Genomic DNA, 20,561 nt, shown 5'->3' on the forward strand with positions numbered 1-20,561 from the left:
GTATTGGGCCTGCTTGATTGAACTTGAATAGAAAATTGTTTGAATTTGTAGGTCAGCTATTTTAAATAATGTTTTATATTATTAATCATATAAACATTATTAGTAAAATAAGAAAAATAAAAAAATTAATTTATAATTTGCGAAAGAATAATTCGATTTCACAAATTTAGAGAACGAAAATCCTATCGACGTATACATGGTGACAAAGTGGTCGCCTTTTAAAACTGAAACAGTGCACTCTATACAATTCCCAGCTCAAGAAAACCGTAGAAAGACTCACCATTCACCAGTATATTGGTTTCAACTTTCCAGGGTTTTCGTCTTCACCCCTCCCCCTTCTCATTGTACATAGATAGTTGCTGGTTTCAGAGCGATTACTTCCCTTTCCATGGCGAAGTTATCATCATCTTCGTCGTCGTCGTCGCCATCATCAGTTTCAAACTCGGAAAATTCTCGCGAGCTTCTGTGTGTAGGAACCTTGGAAATCGCCACTCCAAAGCCCGTTGGGTTCCTCTGCGGCTCAATCCCTGTTCCAACTGACAAGTCTTTCCATGCTTTCCATTCCCCTCTTCTCCCAACTCCTCAAACGTACTCTCTCTCTCTCTCTCTCTCTCTCTGAATAATTTTCCTTCTTCTTCTGATTATATTTGGATATGTTTCTTTTTTGTGATGGGATTTTGTATATTCAGAGTGAATGCTCCACGATATCGGTATCGGATGCTGCCAACTGAGACTGATCTGAATATGCCGCCTCTTCTTGCGGATTTCCCAGACAAGGTTCTTCCTGTTGGTTATGTGCAGTCCAAGGCTACTGGAGGAGGTGACTAACTGTTCATTGCTTCAGGAGATTCTTTAGAGTAAATGTCTAGTTTAATATCACATTCAGTACTTTGTTGTGTGGAAATCTGTGCAGTTCTAATGCCTCTCTTGTTTTAAATTAGATGCATCTGTTTAGCTACAACTATTTGAGGAAGGATCCAGTAGATGTTCAGAGTAGAAATTCATTTGCTTCTCATTTTTAAATAAAGTGATAGCTTAGTCTTGCACCCCGTTTGCTTAGTGATATCTACCACTATTTGAGGAAGCTTGCTACAGGCTCCGTTTAGTTAGTGACTTAGATACACAAATACATAGGTGCGAAGGTACACAAAGATGTTTGGTAGCACTTAGACATAGACAAAGAGTGGGACTGAAATACACTGTTTGTGCATCTTGGAAGAACACTAGTGTCTATATCTTTAGTATCTCTGTCTAATTGTCTTGTCCCTTGTTCCAAAACCAGGCTGCCAATGGCTTGGTTGTAGCAAAAAATGAGAATTAGCTTTCATTGAAAATAAAAGGATATAAATTAGTTCAAGAGGATAACTTTGTGATTGTGGTCATAGTGTGGTACTAAGATCAGCATTTTCTTTGTCGTAACAATTGCTTCAAGCATAGTGAGAAGAACATGCTTTGATCTAGCATGGAGCTCTGGACTCTCTGAAGATTTAGTTTTGTTGACTGTTGCTACAATGTTGAATCCACTAATAGGAAACTGTGAGCAACACGGTGACTTGTGAGTACAAGTTGGACCAGAAGTAAGCAATATGTTTAATTGAAGTGCACTGTTTCAAGGTTTCCCAACATTCTCCCTCTCTCTTAGGTTCTCCCTTCATTGAAAAAGTAATCTTACTCAAATTTAGTTCTTTTTCTGATAGAATGCTATTATTGAATTCCACTATTTTCTGTGTCCTGATTGAATTTGCTTGCTGCATTTGTTTAATTCAAATTATTAATGATAAGGCTACAGAATTGAATGGGAAAAATGCTTTTTATTTTGTACAATATTGGTATCTAGTTTAGCAGCTGTTAGTTAATATGAACATAGTCATATTGTGATGATAGGATTAACAATCCACATCCATCCAACTTACTGGTTTTCAATCTAGATTTTCGATGGTTCCTTGTGCCCTTGTTATTGGACCATAGGTTCTTGGTTAAAGTTGGAATGGATGTTCTGCAAACACCATAAGTAATATGCTTTTGCTAAATACAGTTTATGCCTAAGGTCTGGAATTGAGTTCTGTTAGTTCACAGTTCTGTATATGAGATTATTCATGCATTTTCCTATGAGGAATGCTAGAGGACCATCAGAATTTATTGTTTTTGGCCATCAGTTAGCCATCAATGTTTAAAAGTATGAAATAAAGTATATTGTTGGATTACTAGACTAAAGAAACTAGACTAAAGGAATTAACTTGATGGCTAAGTGATGGCCAGAAACAATAAATTCTGATAGCCTCCTAGCATTTCTCTTTTTGTATTTTTCTTACTATTAAATGCTGAAACTGCCAGTTTCTTGTATTATATTAATAGAAGGGTCAGGGTTTTGCCACAGTATCCCATCTGTTAAATGGATCAACGGACAGCTTAACATTTATCTGGATACCGCTGTTTGGACTTGATCTAAGGGTGTAAGAAGTGTATACCATTTTTGCTCGACTATATAGAAACCATTTGCTTAATGTGAAAGTTCATATATATTACATGATATATGGTAGGATGCAATGGCACTAATGTTCCTACATTCCAAGTACCAAAGCATATCCTGGTCTTGTGAGAAATCTGAGTAAAATATAAGAGCAAAGGAAACAGAGCAAAGAGAGAAGGCAGCCTAGTGCACGAGCTCTCATATGGTTGGAGTCTTCTAAATTTAAAATGAGATAAATATTGCATTATCCTCTGATTTGTGTAGGACATGGTTTTACTAGTAGATGTTTACATTATACTCTGTTCTGCTTTCAACTGAACAAGCATAGAAGTTGGTTAAAAGTCTGTTATGCAGCTGCCACAAAATAACCCTAGTGCCAAAAAAATATGTGTTATTGCATGTAAATACTTGTGTTGTGTACAACATAATACGAAATATCTACCTAGACTACATTTACGTCCAGTTCTCATCTGATATTTATACTTAATTTCGAAACCTATCAGTTTCTTTTAACATCTCATATTGTTTGAAACAGACTTCCCTTGGGAGGGCAATGCTGTTGCTTCAAATTTTACAAGAAAATGTGAGGCCCTCGCAGTATCTGGCTTGGCTGATTATGGGGATGAGATTGATGTAATTGCTCCAGCAGACATTTTGAAGCAGATATTTAAAATGCCATATTCCAAGGCTCGATTGTCAATTGCTGTTCATCGAATTGGCCAGACCCTTGTTTTAAATACTGGGTGTGTATTTGATCGACTGTTTACTCATTTTCTTTCCGTGCCTCATTTTCACCTTATCTGAACTAGTCCCATGTGATGCACTTTTTACTTAGGAAAAATGATTTTCTTTTTCTTTTTAATCCTTATTTGTCTTTTAAAGAAAAAAAGGAACTGGATTTTGCATTGAAAAATAGAAAAGATTAGTAGTTGAAATGTTTATTCTCTATCTATGGTTAAACATTAAGGGGAAGGCAAGGACACCTTGTATGTCTTCTTTTCTTTCTCATTAAAATTTCTTTTCGTCAATAAAGAAACAAGAACATGCATAGACAGCTAAATCATGTTCTCCTGATTCTAGTCCTTCTTGTATGATCAGGGGTTGTATAGTATATTGTATATGGTAATTCAAAGATGGTCTTCTTTGTATGTGTCATTTAAAGTGTTGAAATGGGTTCTGCTTTTTAATTAATATTATCTGCTTTTTGATACCATCTGCATTCCATACTTGCATTTAATTACTTTAAAAGTGCCAGGATATTTACAAATTGTAGGTCGGGTTTTCTTCACAAGAGTCATTCAAATAATTGAAAAGGGCTTCTAGTTCTTTACTATATTAATTATTGTTGATGTGTAGGTTAGCAGCATTTTCTTGATTTGCCTTTACCTTACCCCACCCATGCTGGCAGATCTTTCTCTTTTGGGGTTGCTTTCTGCTTATTATTTCAATCTTCGATTTATTTATGAGTGACAATATTTATGAGGTACAGGCCAGATGTTGAAGAAGGAGAAAAGTTGATTAGGAGGCATAACAATCAATCAAAATGTGCAGATCAGTCACTATTCTTGAATTTTGCTATGCATTCAGTCAGAATGGAGGCCTGCGATTGTCCACCAACTCATAATGTTTCACAAGAGGAGAAATCAAAATCTTCAGTTCTTCCTGGAAGCAAAACACCCCATATTGTGGAACAGAATGATGTTGTTCAAGCTGATGGATACAAATGCTGTTCTGAGTACTCAAATGTTAAGCAGGATGTCATTTGGGGAAGCAAGAATAACAGGAGAAATAAGAACCATAGTCCTGCCAATAAAGTGTCACATGTTGGTGAAAAACCCAGAACAACAATGCAAGAGTCTGAAAAACAAAGAAAAGCTGGTAATGATAGCTTTCTGAGGGTCCTGTTCTGGCAGTTTCATAATTTTCGGATGCTCCTTGGAAGTGATTTGCTTCTGTTTAGTAATGAAAAGTATGTTGCTGTGAGCTTGCATTTGTGGGATGTCACAAGACAGGTAAGAGCATTCTTCTAATACTCTTTGATCATACTTTATGTTTGGAAGATTGTTAATTATGTTCACTTGATTTTGATAGGTCACACCTTTGACATGGCTTGAAGCCTGGCTTGACAATGTTATGGCAAGTGTGCCTGAGCTGGCAATATGTTATCATCGTAATGGTGTTGTTCAGGGATATGAGCTTCTGAAGACAGATGATATTTTTTTACTTAAAGGGATATCTGAGGATGGGACGCCAGCATTTCATCCATATGTTGTCCAGCAAAATGGCCTTTCCGTTTTGAGGTTCCTTCAGGAAAATTGCAAACAGGATCCTGGAGCTTACTGGGTACATTTTATTTATTAAGATAAAATATCCGTTGATTTTGCAATTTTTTTCCCTTAGTAGTGCTGGCAAGTTTGAAGTAGTATTTTTGCAGCTTTATAAAGGTGCAGGTGAAGACGATATACAGCTTTTTGATCTTTCTGTTATTCCCAAAAACCATTCATCTAATGATTGTGATGATGCTTCAAGTTCCTTGCCATCTTTAATCAATAGAGGTAGAAGTGATGCAGTGTATTCACTGGGAACACTCCTGTATCGAATCGCTCACAGGCTTTCACTGTCAATGGTGTGAAAACTAACCCTATCTCCAGGTTTATTTGAGGTTTCGAACAGCTAATTGCAAGTTATTGTTTCTTTTTCTGCAGGCTGCTAAAAATAGGGCTAGATGTGTCAGCTTCTTTAGGAAGTGTTTGGAATTTCTTGACGACTCAGACCACCTGGTACCTCTCTGGAATAACATGTTTTATATCTTCCCGCACTTTACATTTGCACTACAAAATTTTTCTGATGACTGCATTTCTAATAAATGTGTTGCTTAACAGGCAGTACGAGCAATTGCTCATGAACAGTTTGCAAGGCTGATTTTAAATTATGATGAGGAGCTTAATCTAACATCGGACTCACTAGCTGTGGAATGTGGACTAACTCTTACTGAAGCCAAAGAGTCACCTTGGGATGCCGAAAACACTAATTCTGAGTCAGTTGCTCCAGAAGTATTCTATCTCCTAGCGGATGACAAATCCCATGAACATGAACAAACACCTGACTCAGTAGATGGTGATGCACAATTGAGCAACCACAGAACGTCTCTATCCAGCTCATCTCCAGATGCTAGCAGCTCTTCTGGATGTGAAGTATGTCCAGTTACCACACCTGTGGTTCAGACAGTTGCTGATCCAATATCATCTAAGTTAGCCGCAGTACATCATGTTTCACAGGCCATTAAGTCTCTGAGATGGATGCGACAGCTTCACAGCAACGAACCAGAGGTGATGGATCGGTTTGACGAAGATCATGATAGGTCACCGTCATCTTTTGATGTTTCTGTTTGTGCTTGTGGGGATGCTGACTGTATTGAGGTTTGTGACATTCGAGAATGGCTACCAACATCCAAGTTGGATCATAAGTTGTGGAAGCTTGTTCTTTTGCTTGGAGAATCTTATTTAGCACTTTCCGAAGCATACAAGGAGGATGGTCAACTGCATCAAGCTTTAAAGGTTATACAGTTAGCATGTTCTGTTTATGGATCAATGCCTTCACATCTGGAGGACACGGAGTTCATTTCTTCTATGGTTAGTAGCTCATCCTTGCAGAGAAAATGCTATGATATAAATGAAAGTCGTACATTGCTGAATGATGTAAAAGATGAGACTGTTAATGGGTATCTCACTGTTGAGAGGAAGTCTTCTACTTACATTTTCTGGTCCAAGGCATGGGAGCTGGTCGGAGATGTTTATGTCGAGTTCCATAGGATAAAGAGTAATGAAATTTCAGTACAAGATGTGAGAAGACCTGCAAACAGTGAATTGAAAATGTCATCTGAGGTTGCTAAGGAAGTTAAAAGGCTGAAGAAGAAGCTGGTGCAGTTGAACCAGAATTGTAGTTCATGTTCCTTGGTAAATTGTAGTTGCCAAAGCGACAGAGCTAGTAGTGGAAGCAGTGCAAGCAGTAGTAGTGCAGATATGAGCCTGACGACTTATGGTAGAAAGCATGGTAAACGATGGTTTACTAAAAATACCAATTATTTGCATCCAAAAGATCCTGGAGATGAGCTCATTCTTAATGAGAATAAAAAAGATTTTGAACATTTTGAGCACAGTAATTATGGTGGAAACTTGATAGATACTCTTGATGGTAGCGCGATTGAAGTTGAATCCTTGGCAGCTATGAACTCCAGAACACATGAGGGATCTTCAGAGCCCGACAATTCCGGTTCCAGTGCTCTATCACAAACTGAATTAAGTCCAAAGGTAACAGGTATAGTTAAAAATGGTGGTATCTTTGATTATCTAAGTAAACCTGTACTTGGAGATGTTGAGCACAATCTATTAGCTGCTTTAAAATGCTATGAAGAAGCTAGAAAAGCATTGCTTAAACTTCCATCTGGTTTATCTGAGTTAGAATCACTGGTTAAAAAGAAAGGGTGGGTTTGTAATGAATTGGGGAGAATTAGAATAGAAAATAAAGAGTTGAACAAGGCTGAACTGGCCTTTGTAGATGCTATAGTTGCATTCAGAGAAGTTTCAGATCACACCAATATAATATTGATAAACTGTAATTTGGGTCATGGCCGACGAGCTTTAGCTGAGGAGATGGTATCAAAAATTGAGAATCTCAAATTACAGAACATCTTTCATAATGCATACAGTCATGCTCTGGAAGCTGCAAAACTAGAATATAAAGAATCTATTAGATATTATGGGGCAGCAAGGCTAGAACTAAATGCTGTAAATGAGGATGATGATGCTGTGACAAGCAGCTTGAGGAAGGAGGTACATACACAGTATGCTCATACTTATCTGCGGCTTGGCATGCTTTTGGCAAGAGAAAATAGTACAGCTGAACTGTATGAGAATGGATCACTGGAGGATACCTGTGTAAGGCATACAAATTCCCATGACCGAAGAAGGAAAGAATTGAGAAAGCATGAGATTTCAGCTAATGAGGCCATTAGGGAAGCATTATCTGTGTACGAGTCTCTAGGTGAACTACGCAAACAGGAGGCTGCATATGCTTACTTCCAGTTAGGTTGCTATCAGAGGGATTGTTGTTTGAAATTTATGAACGCTGGCAATAAGAAAAGCCTTTCAACAAAAGGTGAAAATAGCACTGACCATCGAGTCAAGCAGTATTCATCTCTAGCAGACAGGAACTGGCAAAAAGCAATGGACTTTTATGGCCCTAAAACCCATCCTAACATGTATATTACTATACTCATGGAAAGGTCGTCTCTTTCATTAAGCCTTTCAAGTCAAATACGCTCCAGTGCGGTATTTTCCTTCCCTTTATATTTGCATATTATATTATGTTTGTTATAATTTCTTTCCCTGGGATTCCGTTCAGATGATTAAGTAAATGTCAATCTTTTATGTGGAAGTATGCTCTATCTTCTATGTGTATCAGTAGCAATTCCTAGCGTCTTCTCCGAACAGTATGCAGAGAATGTTTCGGACTTCCAGTTTATACATGTCCTGATGAGAACTTGGTTAAAAAATGTCTGACATGTACTGAATTATGCTGATATGTTAGATGAGTTCCACTGTAAAATGTCAACTGCATATTTTCTCAAGTTCTATAATACTGTGTAATATTAATATAACACTCGAATTGCTCCTCTGGTGTATGGATATTGAGAAAAAATTAGAACAATGAAGATTCCTAGAATTTACTCACTGTTGCATTTCTTATAGTGATTTATTTGCGAAAAACTATCTACTATGCTACACAAAAAATAAATTTATATAGCCTTACATGACTAATTCATGTAGATCATTCTATCTAGTTGGTAAAACTTGGTAATTGTAGTATTCATTTCAAAATAGCGCCTCACTACAAACATATTGTGTTGCTGTTTAACATTTTTCAGTAAAAGAAGCCAAAGGGCAATACTAAGCATATTTTGACTTAGTCACATATATTTACTTCTGGTGAATTCTATTGTCCATTTATGGTTCTGATTTTCAGTGTTTCTTTGTCCATCAGTTGCTGATACTTTCAGAATTTGTTCCAGGTTCTTGAGTCAGCTTTGGTTCTCATGCTCGAAGGACGCCATGTTTCAGAGACAAGCACTGACACTTTCAGTACTGGTTATCCTGAACTGCATGCGAAATACTGGAGTCAGTTGCAGATGGTTTTGAAGAAAATGTTGGCCATGGTACTATCATCAAGTGCGAACAAATCTCCCTGCCAATCGTCTCTATCCTCTGGTAGACTTGGAGATGGAGGAAAGATCAGGGAACTGTATAAGATGTCCCTCAAGGGTACGGACATGACCCAACTGCATGCCATGTACAGCTTGTGGATGTCATAATGAGGTATTCAACCTGCCAATTTTGTCTTGGTTGCCTCAGAACAAAAGTGAATAGTTTTCCACCTCTCGTTGATTGTCTTAATATTTGTAGGAAAAATGTAACAAACTTGGAGGATGCAAGTCTTGAACTCAGTTCCGTCTAATTGATTGGAGATTTAGTTGACCACTAGATAAACCAAGACTTGCATTGACTGTAAAGAATTTCCTCACAAAAGACACGTTACCATCACAAGAATGAAGAGAGCACTTTTTTGTTTAGAAAAGAAGATAACTTTTGACATGTATAAAAGTATAGAAACTAAATTGGGATAAAATATCCTCTCAAAAATGGAAGAGTAAAGCTATGATATATTGGGCTAAACCATGTAAGAATGCGTCTCAATCACTTTGAATATCAGTTAGAGGAACACAATTGGTCAGATCATGTGCAGCATCAAAGGGATGCCAAATAAGTAATGTTGTCCCCAAAAAATGTCAAAAAGAAACTTTGCTTTTTTACATGAATAAAAGCTTCTAAAATTAAAGAGTGGAAATTTATGTAAGTATAACATTTTATATGTTAACAATCTGGTATTTTTAATGTTCTTTGCTTTTGAGCTGACAATTAAGAACTCTAAGCATAAAGGATGTCATCAAGATCTGCCAATCATCAAACCAAAGCAAATTATACATAGGAAAGTAGAATGATTGATGCAAGTAAGAAAACAAAAGGAAAATTTAGCACTGATGCTTAAAAGGCTTACACACATAAAAGCAAATAAGCATAAACGCAAATAAGCATTTAGCCATAAACCAAAGAAATATGCAAACACCTCATTAGTAGCACGTGTTTTGCCTCTGAAACTTAAAAGTTGTTCTATTCAAAAATGGTAACTCACATCATAGATTACACCTTACATCAGTGTTTCTAGAAAGGTTCAAAATCTTTAACTGGTCATTCCTATACACCAGAAACATCAAAAGATTAGTGCAAAACATTAGGCATAAAAACTTAGCCCATTTGACTGTGCTTAAGCTTGAAGACATTTGGGGACAGAGGGAGCCCGTGCACGACTCGGTCGTTCTTGGGAAAAATTGTCCGATTCAGAGTAGTGGGGGATTAGGTCATCGCTGCCACATACTCTATGTGCCTTGTCATTGCGCTTCGCATCACCATCTTCAGCGTCGATTCCTCACCGTCAACCGGCATTTTATTCTCTCTCTCTCTCTCTCTCTCTCTCTCTCTCTCTCTCTCTTTCTCTCTCTCTGTGACGTCATCGGAGGAAGTCTTCTCGTCTGCCTATGTCACCTATTTCTCCCTACTGAGAATTGCAACTCTATCTCCCATATTCTTTTCTCATTCATTAAATTTTTGTTTTCTCTTCTCATTTTTTTATTTTTGGATGAGAAATGTAAACATACAAAATTACAAATACAAATAAAAGATTATTTTTTTTAAAAAAAATTAATAAAAAAGAATATCTTGCCATACCTTACTGGTATTCCCTCATGACAACAAAGATAGGCAGCCATGAATCGGATAAGTTTGATGGAACAGGAAATACATCATGAGTAAATTGGATATCAAGAAAGATGATCTCAAGATCAGCGATGTTAGAGAGGTTAATGCATGTTCAGCTAAATTAGCCAATACACTACTATTAAATTAAAGAGTAAAGTATCGTTTTTGTATGGGAATAAGTCCCAAAATTATTCCTAAGGTTTCAATTGTTGTATTTAAGTCCCTAATGTTTTAAAATTTGTTCAATGTTGTCTTACCGTTAGGTATCCGTTAACCATAGTTGTCAGAACCGAACTGATAATCGAACCGGTCAGGTTACTGGGTCACTGGGTTATTAGTTCAACCGGTGAATCATTGGTTGAACCGTTTAACCCGGTCCTATATAAATAAAAAAACTAAAAATTTAAAATACATATTTTCACTAACATTTTAAGAATATTAAACTATTTTAAAATAATAGGAACAGGAATAATAAGTATTTTGTTATTTTTATTCTATCATAAATATTTTATTTTGTTTTTGTATTAAAATAACTATTATTTTTAAATTTTAATAATTTATTAATTAGTTTATATCTATTATACTATTATATACTACAAGTATTGATATTTATATATATTATAATTTGCGTATAAATGCATAAGAAACGTAATAGCCCAGTGGCTGTGAGAGTGTTTTAGTTATCTGAGGTTAGGGGTTCGAACCTTCCTTCTTACATTTTGAACAAATTTGTATTTTCAATCGGATCGGTTTTCAACGGTTTATGGCAGGTCTGACCGATTCGTATCGGTTCTCTTTCTTACATGGTCGGTTCACCAGTTTTCGGTTGAACCGGCCGGTTCGGTCTGGCTTTTACAACAGTGCCGTAACAGAATTAAATAAATTTTTTTATATTTTTATATTAACTTATAACTTTAAATGTAAAATTATAAAAAAAAATTAATTTATTTAAAATGAAAGTAATGTGATTAAGTGTAATTTATCTAGATGAGATTAAAAAATAATTGAATACTATGTAAAGTAAAAAATTGATATTATTGAAGGATGAAACTAAAATTTATTTTTATGTATCATTTTTGTCCCCAACGTTTTCGTCCTAATTAAGTCCTTAACGTTTCAAAACCGTCTCAATTTTGTACCGCCGTCAATTCAGTTAATGGATCCCTAACGGTAGGACAATATTGAGTCAATTTTGAAACGTTAGGGACTTAAATAGGACAATTGAAACGTTAGGGACAAAAATAATACTTTACTCTAAATTAAATGATGTTAGAAGCACGAACTCCACTACTTAATTGAAATCCTATTCACAACATTAATTTAAACCGTCCTCAAAATTATTGAATCAAAATGAAGAAATAAGGCATAAGGGCAAGTTACATATATAGAATAATTGGAAGAAGGTGTTATGCAAATACAATATTTCAGAAACGCAGACGCAATTATAACATTCCTAACTGTATCTGCGACACCCTAACGCAGATTCAAGTTACACGTAAATCGCTAGACCCTGTCGCGGTTTACGTTCAAAGCCTAAAAGCACATAAACCGCTACACCCTGTAGCGGTGTAGTGGTTTATGAAGAGTTACGCTATGAGGGTAATTCGCGAGACTCTGTAATGGATTACGAATAACTTGGCTCACTATAAAATCTGCGTGAGGTTGTAACAGATTTCATTTCACTAGTTTTGATAGTGAGGTAGGGAGAGAGAGTAGTGAGAAGTTAGAGAGAAAAGGTTGGGTTTAGGGTGAGATTCTTGGAGCAGCATCATTAAGCGGAACCATGGAAGATGAAAGGCACTTGTACCGGCTCAACGGTGTTGCTCACGTAGCCGGAACCATCAATGAAGAGGCAAGTCTCTTTATTCTCTTTCAATTATCCGTATATTTTATTTAATCTTAAGGAAGTTATTTATTAATTAGGAAAATAGAACCTTGGTTTAGCTTAGGTTTTGAAAATTAAAATTTAAAATTTAAATTTAAATGTTGAGAATTTGAGGTTAGATATTTAGAAATTAAGATTGGAATTTGAAATGTAGGATTTATGGCTGGTTGTTAGTTTTTGCAATAATTATCTAAGTTTGAAAATTTGAAAGTTAAATTTTTAGAGGTGTAGGGTTTACTAATAGAAATTTAAAATTGACATTTTGACTAAATCTTGTGAGGTCCGTTGTACCGTCGAACCTCCCAGGTACTCTTTTGCGACCGAAGGTTGATGCGAATCATCCATGAGCAACCCTTACCGAACTCCTTGCACCTCCCATGATACTTAAGATGGTCCGACTTCATCACTATGTACTCAACACCACGGCGAATGCTGTAATCCTTTACACTAAGAACAGCTTCCTCCTTACTTTGGAAAGATTGGCCAACTTGAAATTCAACTACAACGTTTTCCTCGTGCAATCCTTGACCCCCAAAGGTTGGAACTGACTCCGCCACTTGGCCGACGGCTTCCAAGTTCAGGGTAGAAAAGTGTTTAAGATGCTGATGTGTGCTAGAAATTGACGGTATCTGACATGTTGCTGGGTTTGTCAGAATATCATCATCACTGTCCCCACCAATGTCAGCAAGCTCTTCATCCGAATCATCCTTACGCATCGCATTTTCAACCCGATCTGGTTTCCCCTCATGACCAACATCTGGAATCGGACGGGCTGACGTAACTACCCCAACGGCACCAGCTGGACGATTAGGCAGAAAATAACCAAGTGCAACGACAGGCATCGAGGTAGAAGCACCCCCCATCGTCGTCGACTGAGGATTCGGCGCCGATGCCCCAAAACTATCTATGCCATGCTCCAACTTCGCAAATAACTTGTGTATCCTCACTTCCGAAAAACTCCAGTGACAATGAAACAACACCTGCATATCTTCATCAGATTGTATCACAAATGTTTCATATTTCACGCCGGTTGACACAACCGCAATAGGAATCTTGTGGAACAGCTTCTTCACTCTCTTTGTGCCGCACATGTCCAACTTCTGCAATATACTGGTTTTCAGATCTAACAGTGTATTAGATGACCTGATAAAAACACTCAGTGGTTCTCTATCGATAAACTTTACACTATGACTCTTACTTTTTTTTATTTTTCCAAAGGAATGCACTAACACTAAAAAGCTCTTCTCACTCTCCATTCTAAAGTTTGGAATGAAAATGACACTCTACACAACTTTCTGGGTATATATAGGCATTTTCCAACCTGCCACGTCTTTCATAATCCGCTATAGGGTCTCGCAGATTACCCTCATATCGTAACTCTTCATAAACCGTTATAGGGTGTAGCGGTTTATGTGCTTTCAGGCTTTGAACGTAAACCGCAACAGGGTCTAGCGGTATACATGTAACTTGAATCTGCGTTAGGGTGTTGCGGATTACATATAGTTGAGAATGTTGCAATTGCATCTGCATTTCTGAAATGTTGTATTTGCGTAACACCTTCTTCCAATTATTTTATATATGTAACTTGCCCGGAAAAAAAGGAGGGGAAAAAGAAGTTGATTAATCTAAACTCCAAACTACATAGAACCGAAATCAGGAGTAAAATCAGATGTCAGAGCTTATTGTTGACCACAGGATCTCAGAGCTCTTTGTTCTTTTCACAGGTATTGTCAACTTACTGGCAACTGCTCCTTCTTCACTGATAGCAGAAACAACACTTACTGCTGCCATTATTCTTTGTCCTCACTGCTGCATCAACAGCCACTGTCATATCTAACTTATTGTTCTTTATCTTTGCTACTCTCTGAAAAAAGATTTAGCCTCTGCCGCCATAACCACCCTCTATCTTCTCTGCCAGTTACTACTTCCATCAGTAGCAAGTTCCTTGCTTCTTTTTCCTCGTTGGTGATATCCTTGTATTTTGAACCACCACTCCATTTATGTTTACTCAATCAGAGAGAAAGAGAGCATGAGAAAGAAAGAAGAGAAAGAGAGAGATGGAAAAATTCAAGAAAAGAATTGATTTTTAAACCTGAATTTAAATTTGTACATTCCAAAAGAAAAGATAACACTCAAATTTTGTTTTTAAATTATGGTATCAAAAGGAGAAAGATTACGCTAAACTCAATCAACTTTTTTAAATAGTGTGCTGGTGGGCAAGCATGAAATGTGGTAGGCTCTTACAACTATTTATAGCATTATTTTTGACTTAATGTTAAAATAATAAGGATAAGGTGTATTACATTTTTATCCATCACAAATAACTAAAATAGCATTTGGACTTTTATTTTTTTGCACCACTTGTCAACCAAATAAGCCTGACACTTGTCAAGTACTTAGCCATGACACTTGTCAAACAAAAAACCACCTACTACATTCTAATTATATATTAATATGTAAATTAATAGATTTGTGTTTACTCAATCAGAGAGAAAGAGAGAATGAAAAAGAGAGATAGAGAAAATCAAGCAAGGAATTGATTTTTAAACCTGAATTTAAATTTGCGCACTCAAAAGGGAAATATATCGCTCAAGTTTTGTTTTCAAATTCTGATATCAAAAGGAGAAAGATTGCGCTGAACTCAATCAACTCTTTTTAAACAGTATGCCGGTGACAAATATGAAATGCAGTAGGCTTTTACAACCATTTACAACATTATTTTTGAGTTAATGTTAAAATAATAAGGATAATGTGTATTACATTTTTACCCCTCACAAATAACTGAAATAGCATTTGGACTCTTGTTTTGTCTACACCACTTGTCAACCAAATAATAAGCCTGGCACTTGTCAAATACCTAGCCATGACACTTGTCAAGCAAAGAACCACCTACTACATTCCTATTATATATTAATAGATTTATTTACCACTTGAGTTGGTACAGCCATAGTTATAAAAATCAAACCGACTTAGCCGGTCGAATAAAAAAACTAGTGAACTGGCCATGAGGCTGGTAGGGCAAAGCATAGGACTGAATAAGGAAAAGAGCCTGACCAATTTTGCTAAAAATCGATAAACTAGCAGGTTTGAAAAATCCATAACAGTTTTATTTTTTTAAACCCCCGCCAAAATCGAAGGATCACCCTCCCCAGCCCACTCTTTCACTCTGATGTTGGTTGGATTTGTGAGAACTGTAACGGTAGATTGTCCAAATTTTAGAAGAGATTATACCAATAATTTTGTCAAAATTATGGTTGAAATTAATTAGTAAAGTAATTTAAATGTAGTAAATATATATGGGGTAGTTATATATATTATTACATGCTTTGAGTTTGGTTCTTTATAGTTTAAGCATGTTTCAGGTAAACATGACGACAGATAAAGGTGTGATTCGGGTGAGTTTTGTGAAAATAGATTAAGTGAAAAATAATGGTTAAGATGAGAGATTTGGGGTAAGTATACTTGTGAGAAAAACACTTCTATTAATGACGAATAAGCAATACAAGAACTAATGATGAGAAATAGAGGTGGAGAACAAGTGTTGAGACCTCCACTAATGTCACAAGAGGATGAATGAGCTTTGTTTAAAGTGGACAGGGGTTGGTTAATGGTTGTCGAGTGTTCTGGTGGAACACCCGAATGCCAGTTTTTACTCGTGAAGATGATGAATGAAATGAAGAACAATGAGAGGAATTTTGGGGAGAGAAAAAGATGGGTTTTTTAGCTTCTCAGCTTCAGAAAATAAGAAGGGTCTAGGAGAAGGTCAAGGTGAAAGTGAAGGTGAAGGTCAAGGTGAAGTTCAAGGTGAAGGTGAAAAGTGAGACTGCTTTATAGAGGTGGCTTGAGATCCTTTTTATAGTATAAAACCATGATGAAGAGGAAATCTATTTTCCCACGGTTTTAGTTTGATATTTGGTTTACTCTTTTTTATTCCAAATATCTTTTGGTATTCCCGTCACTTTAAGTCTTTTCAACTGTTCAAAGGAGGAAGTTGATTTCCACACGTTAAACAAAAGCTCATGACATGTGACATCAGTGAAGGGACATCTAGTTTGATTTTCTTTCAACTAGATGACGCTCTTTACACTCCAAATCCAACCAATCCACTTCCACCAATTTAGTTCCCACTGAAGAGAAATTCAACTCCTCAAGGTGTTCTTTTGGGTTCTCCAATACCTTTAGGTAGAACTTGACTCTTATTTGACCATGTTTGTAGGTCATTCTTAAAATTATTTATGTACAAAAAAGTTTATTTTTTAGTACACAATCATAAGCCCCATGCAGTCTTTGAAGGTACAAAGTATTTCCTCAAGCTACATTGAACTTTTTTGTACTCAACAAAGCTATAAAAATTTTTTTAAACAAAATATCAACATAACATTAAAAAAAAAAAAACAGATCATAACTCTAAAGAATCAAATCTCCCCTCTTTTATTCATTTTTTATTATAATAATATATGTATTTGTAAATATTATGATATTCAAATATAAATATGTCTGTATAATTTGAATATGATTATGTACTCATAAAAATGAATAAAAGAATGTTATTGTGCAAATAACATAAGGAGAGAGAATACCTGGAAGGATAAGAGAGAGCGTGTTCCACATCATCTCTGCTAGAAAATTTTTTACACAGCGCTATCATCACTACTATCACCACCACCATCCAAACCCTCTGTCTTCTTCAACAATTGGGAGTTTTTCTTAGGGCAAAAGACACTCCCACATTCAAGTTCGCTCTGTCTTTATACTCTATCTTCTTACTTGGTAAGACCCTTTTTCTTCGTTCCTTGTTTTTTTCTTCAGCCTTGGTCTTTTTTTGTCATATAATATGTACTCCTATTTTCTTGTATGAGATTCTGGCACTTGGATATCTGCTATTGTGTATTTGACATTTTTTGTATTATTCTGAACTTTTTGTTACTTTGAATCCTTATTATTATGTTCTCTGCCTTTGTTCTCATGTAACCCCTCTCAGCCCCATGTATATTGGGTTGCTAATTTTGGAATTAGCTATAGGAATTCTTTGATAAAGATCTTTCACCTTACAACTTTGGATGCTATATCCTCATTTGTATATGTTTCCAAATGAAATCACAAATAATAAAAAAAAGAATGATCGTCAGAAGTAAAAATTATGAACAATGTTCATTTGTAACTATAAAATATATATTTAAAAATAAAAAATAATTTAATTTAATTAATTTTTTTTGTATAGCATAGTCATAAGTATTTTGTTTATAAAATTTTTTAATTAGAACAATTTACTGGTGTTCAATATTCATATTCTTTCAAAGCTATAAACATATAATGTCTTGCAATGTTTTCATATATGTCACCAAATGAAATATGATATTGTGAGGATATGAAGAGTTAGTGGCCTTATCAAGTAAATAATATGATGAATGATTTTCATACCTTTACTTTTTTGTTTCATTTGAGAACTCCTTGATTGTTTTCTTGACATGCAATGCTCTTTGGCTTTTTCAGAATTTATTGAGTTTCCTGCAATATTCTCCTTTATATTTTGAGCATTTTTGTCGTTGGTATTCGTGTGATATTGATATTCACTCTATTTTGTTGTCGCTGTTCTCCTTCTTTTTCCCCTCTTTTTTTAGGAATTATTTCTTTTTGTTGTCATGCCTCGTGTGAAACTTGCTGAGATAATGGATAGTGACCCAGAGGACTCTAGTAATAGTTTGGGTACTGACTCTTCTGTGGATGGTATGGACGATGTTTCTCAAGAATATGCAATCGGGTTTTCTGAATCTATCCCCCAACCTTGGGTTAAACCATTAAATAAGAGGGCTACTTTTGTGGATCCTCCTCTGATGAAGAAACCTTTTTTGGACCCTCCTTCTTCTGGCTCGTTATTAGGTATGGATAAAACTATGAAACCCGGCTTTGATTCTTCAGATTGTAGAGTTTTAGGTGAATTTGTTGAGAAGCCTTCATATCAAGTGGGTCTTGCTCTACTTCGTTCTCGGTTGAAGTGCCAAGAATTTTCATGGACGTCTTTTAAATCTGATGCAGCTACTCACGTGAATAAGGTTTGGCAAAAGTGGGTATTCACAGTATTGTTTGAAGAGGGTGGTAGTTTTGTGAGGAGATTAGAATTATCTGCAGGTTGGTTGTTCTCTACTGTTCCGAGGGTTACCTGAAACTGTAGGTCGATATCGGATGAGATATTCTATACTGGTCGGAGCTGTTGTGTCCGACTTGTTGGACCTGGTGGTGGTGCTGATCCTTCGTCACCGGAGGGTGGTGGTACCTGCAAGGGACTCCGATGCTTAAGTTAGCAAGGGTATTAAGCAGGTTTTTAGTAGAATCAGAGTATGAGTTATACCTGGGTGCTCTAGTATATTTATAATGGTGTAGAGCGACCTTCTTAGATAAGATAAGTTAGTTATCTTATCTTATATTTATCTTTCAAGTGAGGTCATCTTATCTTTAAGTGAACCGCCCTTCTCTCTGTAGGCTTGGGCTGCTGATAAACCCCGTTTTGACGGTTTATCTTGTATTTATTTTTAAGAGATTTTAATACCTTTTACCCTCATTTATTCAATGAATTAGCATAGTTTTGTGATTGTCTCCTTATTTGTGCTTAGATGTGAAAACATGCTTTCTAGACCTTAAAGTAGCTAAATTCAATTCACCTTTGATTCCACTAGATGCCTTGATATGTTTGTTAGTGATTTCAGATTGAAAAGGCTAGGAATGGATCAAAGGAGTGAAGAGAAAAGCATGCAAAGTGGAGAAATCATGAAAAGTCAAAGAAGTTGAACTCGCCCATGGATGTGCGCGCGCACCTGGCGCTTGCGCGCACCTTGCGAATTACCCCATGGACGCGTACGCGTGATGTGCGCGTACGCGTCGGTGTTGGTTTATGATTTTTTAATAAAAACGTGGCCAACGAATTCTCAAGGGTTGTGGGGCCCAATCCCAACCAACTTTGGCGCCAAAGATGCTATTTAAAGCCAAGGATTGAAGAGCAAAGGGAATTCCAATCATTACACACTCATTAGGATTAGTTAGAAGTAGTTTCTAGAGAGAGAAGCTCTCTCTTCTCTCTAGAATTAGGATTAGGATTAGGTTTAGTTCTTAGATCTAGATTTAGATTCATGCTTTCTTCTACTTCTACTCTTCAATTCTTTGTTTTTACATCCATTCTTCTTCTATTCTTTTGTTGTAATTTCCTTTATGTTGTTCTTATATTTGGTTGTAGATCTAGTATTGTTCCTTCTACTTTCTTCCAATTTAATAAAAGGTAATTCATAATAAATGTGTTTCTTTTAATTGTTGTTGTTAATTCATTGCAATAAATGTTGTTAGATTCTATTCTTGTTGTCAATTTGCTTTGCTTTTCTTTTGTGCCTTTCAAGTGTTTGATGAAATGCTTGGTTGGATTTTAGTATAGATTTTGTTCCTCTTGGCCTAGGTAGAGTAATTAGTGACTCTTGAGTTATCTAATTCATTTGTTGATTGATAATTAGAAGTTGCTAATTGATTTGAATGTCTCTAAAGCTAGTCTTTCCTTTAGGAGTTGATTAGGACTTGAGGAATCAAATTAATTCATCCACTTGACTTTCCTCCATGGTTAGAGGTCAACTAGGATAGGACTTCTAGTTCTCATATCTTGCCAAGAGCTTTGTTAGTTGTTAGTTTATTTTCTTTGCCATTTCTATTTCTTGCTTAGAATCTCAAAAAAACCCCAAAATAACTCATAACCAATAACAAGACACTTTATTGTAATTCCTAGGGAGAACAACCCGAGATTCCAATACTTCGGTTTATAAATTTTAGGGGTTTGTACTAGCGACAAACAACTTTTTGTATGAAAGGATTATTGATTGGTTTAGAAACTATACTTCCAACGAGAACTCATTTGTGAAATTCTAAATCATCAAAATGGCGCCGTTGCCGGGGAGTTGCAATGGTTTTATGTTATTGGTTATTGTACATATGTGAATAGTGTAAATAGGATTGTCTTTTGCTTGTTTTCTAGTTTTTGTTAGTTTTATTTTGTTTTTCCACTATGAATTCTCACTTTGGCTATGAGTTTGGTTCTAATTGTGTTGTAAGAAATGTGAACTTCAATGATGACGCTCATTGTGGATGGAACACTCCAAGATGGGAGGAGCTTCAAGGAATTGATCACTCCTATTGGCAACAACCTCCGGACACTTATAGGTATAATTCTCATCCTAATGCATGTCAATTCAATAGCTATGGTGACTCCTTTTATGATAATCAAACACCACCATATGCCTATAAACCTTATCCTCAACATGAACCTCAACCATACTCACAAGCCTCTCCATACCAAGCACCT

General features: G+C 36.1%; 1 protein-coding gene across 2 annotated transcripts; it reads left to right on the top strand.

The window, feature by feature from the left end:
* Nucleotides 1-212: 212 nt before the first annotated feature.
* Nucleotides 213-9,622, top strand: LOC107477543 (uncharacterized). Of its 2 annotated transcripts, XM_052258984.1 has the most exons (10): nt 213-588; nt 690-820; nt 3,006-3,213; nt 3,960-4,482; nt 4,562-4,813; nt 4,905-5,096; nt 5,176-5,250; nt 5,353-7,800; nt 8,541-8,844; nt 8,932-9,622. In XM_052258984.1, the coding sequence occupies exons 1-9, from the start codon at nt 389-391 to the stop codon at nt 8,838-8,840; spliced, it is 4,329 nt and encodes a 1,442-aa protein (XP_052114944.1). In that variant the 5' UTR covers nt 213-388; the 3' UTR covers nt 8,841-8,844; nt 8,932-9,622. The 2 variants fall into 2 exon arrangements, with proteins under 2 accessions (XP_052114944.1, XP_015953070.1); XM_016097584.3 differs by having other exon boundaries at nt 8,541-9,622.
* Nucleotides 9,623-20,561: the final 10,939 nt, after the last annotated feature.

This window comes from Arachis duranensis, chromosome 3, assembly GCF_000817695.3.
Source record: "Arachis duranensis cultivar V14167 chromosome 3, aradu.V14167.gnm2.J7QH, whole genome shotgun sequence".
NCBI classification, from domain to species: Eukaryota; Viridiplantae; Streptophyta; class Magnoliopsida; order Fabales; family Fabaceae; genus Arachis; species Arachis duranensis.